We start from the raw sequence: 8298 nt of genomic DNA on the forward strand, positions 1-8298 counted from the left end.
CGCCGGCCGCCTGGGCACGAGACTGGGCGGGGGCGCCGGCCTCGGCCCGGGAGGCTTGGGATCGCGGAGACGCCGGGACCCGCTGGGGCCTGCGCGCCGCACGCTCCCGCGGAGCTTCTGCTTGCCCTTCTCCTCCTCGGCAGGGCGAGGTCAGGTGCCCTCCTCCTCTCCTCCCTTCGCCCCCTCCCCCACCCCTGTGCCCGCGGGAGATCCTGCCCGCCTTCTCCTGCAGGGGTGTAGCCGGCTGCGGAACTGACAGCGGCTCCGCAGCTACCCTGCCCAAACTCTCCGGAAGCTGCCCGAGCTCAGGCTCGGGAGGACGCACTGTTGCACCGAGGGGAGCTGGCGATCCTCCCGCGCCCAAACTTGGAGTACTTGACCTTTGGCTGTCGGAGGAGGCTAGCCCGCAGGTGGCTGGACAGCTGCGGCGCCGAGAGGGCATCTTGCCTAGGGACCTTCGGCTGGACTCCCGGGCTCCCGGCTTTGCCTCTGGGACCCCAGGGTGCCCATCTCGGGCGCATGTTGATTGAGACCTAGAGTCATGGATGTGTGTGCCCGTCTTGCCCTGTGGCTCCTCTGGGGGCTCCTCCTGCATCAAGGCCAGAGCCTGAGCCACAGTCATAGTGAGAAGGCGACAGGAGCTGGATCCGGGGCTACTTCGGAGGAGTCCACTGCAGCAGGTAAGATCTTGCTGGGGGCTGGGTGTATGTATGGGGGGCTTTTGGTTCAGAACCAAGCCGCCTCTTTGAAGTGGGCAGATCAGTCTAGATTTGTACGTGTGGGATTGACGGAGTATCCACGCATGGTACTACCTAGCCCCAGTAGTCCAAGTTCTTTTTGTCCCCAGTCACCGCTATTATTTCTAGCTCTCCAGAACAACTTTCCTCATCCCTCCTTCGGATGCCTTTTGTTGGGGCACCTTGGTCTTTCAGATCAGCAAGGCAGGACCCCATGTCAGGACTTCTCTGGAAGAATGGCTTGCTCTTCGCCAGGTTCAATGCTTGGCAGCAAAGAAGGGGTCGAAGCTACTTGGGCCGGGCAGGGAAGAATCAGGGCTGGGCCAGCTCTGTTGCCTGAAAGCCTGGTGTTCAGGTGTGCCTTTCTGTTCCAACTACTGTGAGAACCCTAGTCCCTCCCTTCCCCTAGGTAACTTGTTGTCTCCTAGCTGTGCCTGTTTGAAATATGAAGGCAAGCCTGTAGATGAACTCTTATTTGCCACTAGGGAGCTAAATGGCCTTTTCTTGACATTGGCATAATATAATTCTTGGGACTGCTTTTGACTTGTTCTGCTTCTTCTGATGGATGAAGGTAGGGATTCCGTGTGTGTGTGTGTGTGTGTGTGTGTGTAAATGTAATTTATATATTTATTTACTACTCTGTCTTGGTTTTCCCTATGCACTCGTGAAGTCTTGTCAGGAAGCAGGAGCCCTGGTGTACTATTGCAGTAGAAAGGAGCACCTTTTTTACGTAAAGTTTAAGAGATCAGTTTTCTTTTCCCGTTTTTCTCACCCTTTTTTTTTTTTTTTTTTTTTTGACAGGGTCTCGCTATGCAGTTCAGGCTGGCCTTGAGCTCACTTTGTAGCCCAGGCTGGTCTTGAACTCGCAACAGTCCTCCAGCCTCAGCCTCCCCAGTGCTGGGATTACAGGCGTGCGCCACCATGCCCAGCTCACCCTGTCTTTTTTTCTTTTTGTTGACACAGGGTTTCACTATACAGTTTTGGCTGGCCTTGAACTCACTAGGTAGCCCAGGCTGGTCTCGAGCATGCAGTGATCCTCCTGCATCAGTCTCCCTAGTGCTGGGATTACAGGCGTGCGTTGCCGTGCCCAGCCTCACCCTGTCATTTTGATCTATCCAAAGCTGTGGTCTGAAGAGGGAGAGTTTATAGTTGACTTGTTTTGAGGATAGATAAGCTCAAGTGAGGGGATGGCTCTCTGAGTACTTACTGACACAAATTGGAAAGGGAAATATAGATCATGGTGGCTGGGAGTTTCATGAATAGATCTGGAGGCTGGCATTAGCGGTAGTAGATCTTTCCTTGGGCAGCCCCTTTCCTTCACTAGACTAGGTGTGATTTCAGATACCCTCATGAGCTGGTTTCTAAGTGAGGCTAGTGTTGCCTTTTGTACCAGCATGGTACCTTGACTTTTGCTTTAAAGATAGGTCCTTCTTTTTTTTTTTTTTTTTGTCTTTTTGAGGCAGGGTCTCACTATGTAGTTCACGCTGGCCTTGAGCTCACTTTGTAGCTCAGACTGATCTCGAACTCACACTGATCCTCCTGTCTCAACCTCCCGAGTGCTGGGATTACAGGCGTGTGCCACCATGCCTAAAGATAGGTCCTTCTTAGCCTGGTGTAATGGCATAGTCTGTAATCCTACCACTCTGAGAGGCTGAGGCAGGAGGATTGTAAGTCTTAGCCTATCCTGATTAAGTTAGTGACTTAGCAAGACCCTAAGCAAGACTCAGAATAAAGAATAAAAAGTGGGGTAGGGAGCCAGGCGTGGTGGCACATGCCTATAATCCCAGCACTGGGGAAAGTGAGGCAGGAGGATCCCTGTGAATTCAAGGCCAACCTGCACTACATAGTGAGACCCTGTCTCAAAAAACAAGCAGGGATAGGGATATAGTTTAATATAAAGGCCCTGGGATCAGTCTCCAGCTCCCTTCTTCCCCCAAAAAAGGGTCCTTCTTGCAAATTAATTCTGACTCCATAGGAAATTTCCCTGGCCCCTGGGGATATAAAAAGAATTAACATATGTTATGTGTATGTACCAACTCCCCATGCTGAATATATTAATTATGTACTGCAAACATGTACTAATAAAAATTAAAATTAAAAAAAAAAAAGATTGGCTTTCATTGGGCTGTGGAAGGAAATCTGGTTGAACTATAAAGTAGACCTAAGGTGCATATGTGATGTCCCAGTGACATCCCTGTTTATAATTGATAATGTCTCCCCCATCACTCCCAACTTCAAAATATAAGTGCCTGATGTGAAATGAGTATTTTTTGCGGGGGTCTTGCTATGTAGTTTAGGCTGGCCTTGAACTCACTGTATAACCCAGTGTGGCCTTGAGCTCATGTCGATTCTCCTGCCTCAGTCTCCTGAGTGCTAGGATTATAGGCATATAGGCATGTGGTACCATGCCTGGTGAAATGAGTATTTTTGAGAGTGTTTTATATTTTAGACTCAAGGTAAAGGGATAAAGTTTTGAGCTTTAAGCATTAGCTAGCTCTCAGGATGGTTTTTTGTTCTGTAACGTGCGTGTGTGCTTGCGTATAGTTGTGTCTTCTTGAGGCATTCTAGCATCTCTCAGAACAACCTCAGGACTTGGGCTTATAGAGCTGTCCACATAATGTATTTCAGAGGTCTGGTTATGACTATATGGCCAACGCCTCTGTTTTGGCCTTTTCTTCCTTTCAGATCAGAAATTGTTCTCTGTGGTCATAATAATAGTGGATCTAGGGAAGAGCATCTCAGAGAGACAGAGAGGGAGAGATGCTAGGTGCTGTGAGTGACTGGTTTGTGGGAATGTGGGCGTCCCAGCACAGTTGTTCTGTTAGATTGTCTCCTTAGATTTGTCTGAGACTTTGTCTTTGACCCATGGACTTATTTTTGCAGAGGTGGCTCATAGGTAGGGCTCTCCCAGAGTTTGGTGAGACACTTTCTGTGCAACCAGTTACTCTTGCAGACTTTCTGGCCCCTCTATATCTCCAGAAAATAGAACTTTTACTTGCTTTATTTTAGTGTTGTTTTTTGAGCCAGAGTCTCACTGTGTAGTTCAGGCTGGGCTTAAACTCACTATGTAGCCCAGGCTGACCTTGAACTTGGGGTGATCCTTCTGCCTCAGCCTCCCAAGTGCTGGAATTACAGGCGTACATCACCACACTCGGCTCCGACTTGCTCTTAAAGCTACCAGTTTTCTCAGTCAGATTCAACATATCTAATATATTTGTGTGTTCCCTACAATTTGTATGTTACAATCAAACAGCTATTTTTTCTATAAAGTCTCACAATAATGCTAATAGAATGTGGGATAATACATCCTGTTTTAATAGGTTGAAGAAACTGGGGCCTGTGTTTGGTCTTCTAGGGAGGTGTTTCGCTGCTTGAATCCTGGACTTACTGTATTTTCTCCTGTCCTGTTAAGGGAGTGCCAGGTGGGGCCAGAGAATGTTGTTCTTCTTCTGGCAGTTAAGCAGGCTCTGGTGACTCTGTAGCTGAGATCCAAAAGGGATACTTACATCTCTTCTGGAGAGTATGTTGAAGGGAGAATTGAGAGTTTATGAATCCATATGTCTCTTTTTAGTCAGATATAAGGTTTGACTTTGAGGTTTAAGTTAAAATACTTATGTCTTTCCCATGCATACCCTAAACATTATTAAAATTCTCACCTGCGGTGAAGGTAGGTATTCTACTGTAAGGTTCTCTTATTGGGTAGTGGGGAGCCCATACCTGTTTGTTTTGGCTTTTTATTTTTTTAAAAATTAATTAATTAATTAATTTTTGAGACAGTTTCACTATGCAGTTCAGGCTGGCCTGGAACTCACTTTGTAGCCCAGGTTGGCCTCAAACTCCCATCGATCCTCCTGCTTCAGTCTCCCGGGTGCTGGGATTACAGACATGTGCCACCACGCCCAGCTGGTTTGGGCTTTTTATTACTTGCACAGCAGTCATGCTAAGTTACTTTCTTTCTTTCTCTTTCTCTCCTCACTATGTAGTTTATACTGGCTTTGGCCTAGGCTGACCTCAAACTCATAGTGACCCTCCTGCTTTAGCCTCCTGAGTGCTGGGATTACAGGTGTGGGCCACCACACCTGGCAGCTAAGTGCTTTTCTCTGTAAAGGTCTGGAGCCTGCATTTGTGAAGCTGGACTGAAATAATACTTGGAATCTCCCTTAGACTATAGTCTCATTGCTTCCAGGAACAGAAGCATTTTCTGTAGAGTATGAGTAAATGACCTCAGTGGCTGTCACTGTTGGAAGTGTTAAGGGCCTCTCACCAGGAACTGTGGTTTGGTTCAGTATCACCAGAATAGGGCCTTGGAGGATAGGCATCTAAACATTGTGTAGAGTTGCAGGCTGTCTTCTTAGTCAAGCCCTGACGGAGTGGCAGGCCAGAGTCCTGCCTGCCCACCCAGCTAGTTGTTGCTGCTTCCAAGGCTATAAATGGCATGGCCATCCTGGTAGCTATGCTAATTTTAGCTGAGGGTGGCTCCCCACAGTGAGGCCAAGAGCAGGTGGGTGGGGCTTGGCTGAAGCCAATACTGGGGGGTTGGGGAGAGGGATACACGAATCCTAGGCCAGCTAGGACATCATCTCCTTGTAAGCCTCAGCTTTGACAATCACTGTTAGCTAGGTTAATTGATTTGGTAAAGATCAAACTGCGCTAGTTCATGTGCTGTTTATCCAATGAGTATTTGAGTGACTACTCTGGACCAGGTACCATATATGTTTTCTGTGGAGATTTAAGGATGAAGAAAACAGACATCTTCCCTCCCTCAGAAAAGTTATTATCTTGTTAGGAAGTCAGAAAATGAACATAAAACTAAATACATTATTTTGTGGTAAATGGCCTGGGAGAAAACATAAACAGGGTGTTCAGGTAAATGAGAAGGGAACAGAGATCTAGTTAAAGTTGGAACTCAGTGTTTAATAGGGCAGATTAATACAATACTATCAACAATTTTTTTTTTTTACTTACTATCTGGCAGACACTATTACAAACATTTTATTCATTTAATTCTTACAGTCAGTAAGGAGAACCAGAGTAATCTGATTCTTCTCCTTACTTCTACCTCAGCCACTAAGGTATATATTTTCTCAAAACTTTGTGATAAATGCTATAATAAAGGTATTGTATACATTTACAGAAAGCTGTAGGAAGCCCAGGGGAGCAAGTGACTAACCCTGCCTGGGAGAGCTGGGGGAGGCTTTACATTTCCCCCCATTATTTTTCTCAGATCTTGGGGAGATGAAAAGTGGCTGCCTAATTTGAAAGTTAAGAAATGGAAACATCTGTTAGTTCAACCCACTGACTTTTGCATATGAGGAAATTGATACCCAAAATATATTAAATAGAAGTTTCATAATAGGTTATTATCAGAAAACTAGACTAGGATATTTGAGTGAGGGACCCTGACCAGCAGTACAGACGGTGTAGATGGAGAGAAATCTGTATGGACTGTCAAGGCCAAGGTGTCTGGGAGGGCTCCTTGGAAAGGATGGTTGGGTGGAGGCAGAAGAGAATCAGGAGAGAGTAATCTGATTTGGGGAGGTTGGAGAAAAGAGGGTATTGTGTATACGTGGTTACCAGTGTGAGCACATGGGGTCTCAGTGCCTGGTGGCAGGAAGATGACTGGGCAGAGTTGCTTTTTGTGGGCCAGTCACTTCACATGAGACCTGTAGATAGGAAGATTGCAGTCATGTCTGATCTAGTGGTGGTAATAATTACCATAATTTTGAAGAAGTGACAAATGTAAATATTTTGAGATGTCAATAACAATGTAGTGTAGTACAAAAATATGTGTGACACTACTCCCCCCCCATTCTGTGGTTGAACTGAAGGCCTCACCTGTATTAGACAAGTGCTTTAGCAGTGAGCTACATTCTCAGCCCAAAAATATCCATGACTTTTTTCCCAGTACTGGAGATTATATGTAGGATTTTATCCTTTGCACTTGCCTACATCCCCAGCCCTTTTCCATTTTAACATTTTCAGACAGGATCTTGTTAAGCTGCTAAATTGTCTAGGCTAGACTCGAACTTGACAAAAATTACAGGTACAGTTATACAGTATTGTGGTTGGCTACATAACTTTCAATAAGAAAATACTGAAAATGTGGGTGTAATTATTTTCCCCAATTCACAGGCCTCTGAATTCTACACATGGGTACCCTAGGGATCTAGGTCTTCATGTTAAGAACATCATTTACTTATTTACTTATTTATTATTTATTAATTTGCTTTTTAAATTAAGAAAACCTTTTAAGATGGGTGTGGTGACACAGCCCCAGCACTGGAGAGGCTGAGGTAGGAGGATTGCCTTGAGTTTGAGGACAGCCTGGGCTACATAGTCAATTCAGGGTGAGCCTCAACTACGTACTGAGCCCCTGTCTCAAAAAACCCAACCAAAGCAAACAAAAATCACTTTTTTTTTTTTTCAGTTGGGTGTGATGGCACACACTGGTTATGCCCACATTCACAAGACTGAGGCAGGAGGATTGCTGTGAGTTCAAGGCCAGCTGGGGCTACACAGTAAATTCAGGGCCAGCCCACACTATACAGTGAAACCCTATCTCAAAAACAGACATGAGCTGGGTGGCACATGCCTGTAATCCCAGCACTTGGGAGGCTGAGGCAGGAGGATCTATGAGAGTTTGAGACCAGCCTGGTCTACAAAGTGAGACAGTGAGACCCTGTCTCAAAAAGACAAACAAACAAACAAATATACAAAGAGAAGAAAAACAACAGAAGAATACTTTTTTTTGGCATGAAAAAGGATTGAGGTTTTGTTGAGGAGAGTGGTTTCCTAGGTCTCAGTGTTTGGTGGCAGGAAGGACTTGGGTTCCAGCACCAAGGGGCCCTTTTGGTTTCCTGCTGTGTGGCCTTTGAGATACATTGCTGAGCGGTTTTGTGGGTGTGTGCATGGTACATTTCCCTCTGTGGGAAAAGGTTCTCCAGGAAACCCAGCTGTTGTGGCTGTCAGGCTTTCAAGGAGAGAAAAAGATACCAAACTAGGCCTACAATAGAGTTTTTAATTAAAAATTATGAAATATTAAGATATATAACAAAGTATAAAGAATAACACATTGTTATTTTTTATAACATGTGCCCACAACGTAGTTGAAAAAATGAAATAATAACAGTACAGAGCTTTCTTTATAAGGAAACTTTGTACAAATTTCTAGTGTAACACAGCACATTGTTTTATATATATATTTGCTCCTTCATAAGTGTTAAGACCTTTGTGGAGGAAGGGAGGAGGTGTTGTACTTCATTTCTGTTTTTATTGTGCCCAGCCTAACCTCTATTAAAGTTTGTTGGAGCCAGGGCATTTTTGAATAAATCCTATTTCCTCTCTTTCACTTAAGCTGTCTCATAGGCTGTGGTGTACATTCCAGGTCTTCCCTCAACCTTTGGAGGTATTGCTACTCACCCAGGGCATTTTGTATTATGTTTAGCCCAAATTTAGGTCTTTTTATCCCATTTCAATCTTTTATTTAACCTCACTTTTGCCCATTTTATTTTATTTATTTATTTATTTCCCAGTACTGGGAATTGAACTCATGACCTTGCGC

At 45.2% G+C, this 8298-nt stretch overlaps 1 protein-coding gene across 4 annotated transcripts in view; it reads left to right on the forward strand.

Annotated features, from left to right (window-relative positions):
* Stim1 (stromal interaction molecule 1) overlaps positions 1–8298 on the forward strand; it is a 196364-nt gene continuing 188066 nt past the window's right edge. For all 4 annotated transcript variants that reach the window (XM_013511939.1, XM_005380038.1, XM_005380039.1 and 1 more), the window contains exon 1: positions 1–680. In XM_013511939.1, the coding sequence (XP_013367393.1) occupies positions 542–680 (139 nt within the window). In that variant the 5' untranslated portion in view covers positions 1–541. The remainder of the gene's footprint in view (positions 681–8298) is intronic.

The sequence above is a fragment of the Chinchilla lanigera genome, unplaced genomic scaffold (assembly GCF_000276665.1).
Source record: "Chinchilla lanigera isolate Chin_1 unplaced genomic scaffold, ChiLan1.0 scaffold00013, whole genome shotgun sequence".
Lineage (NCBI taxonomy): Eukaryota > Metazoa > Chordata > Mammalia > Rodentia > Chinchillidae > Chinchilla > Chinchilla lanigera.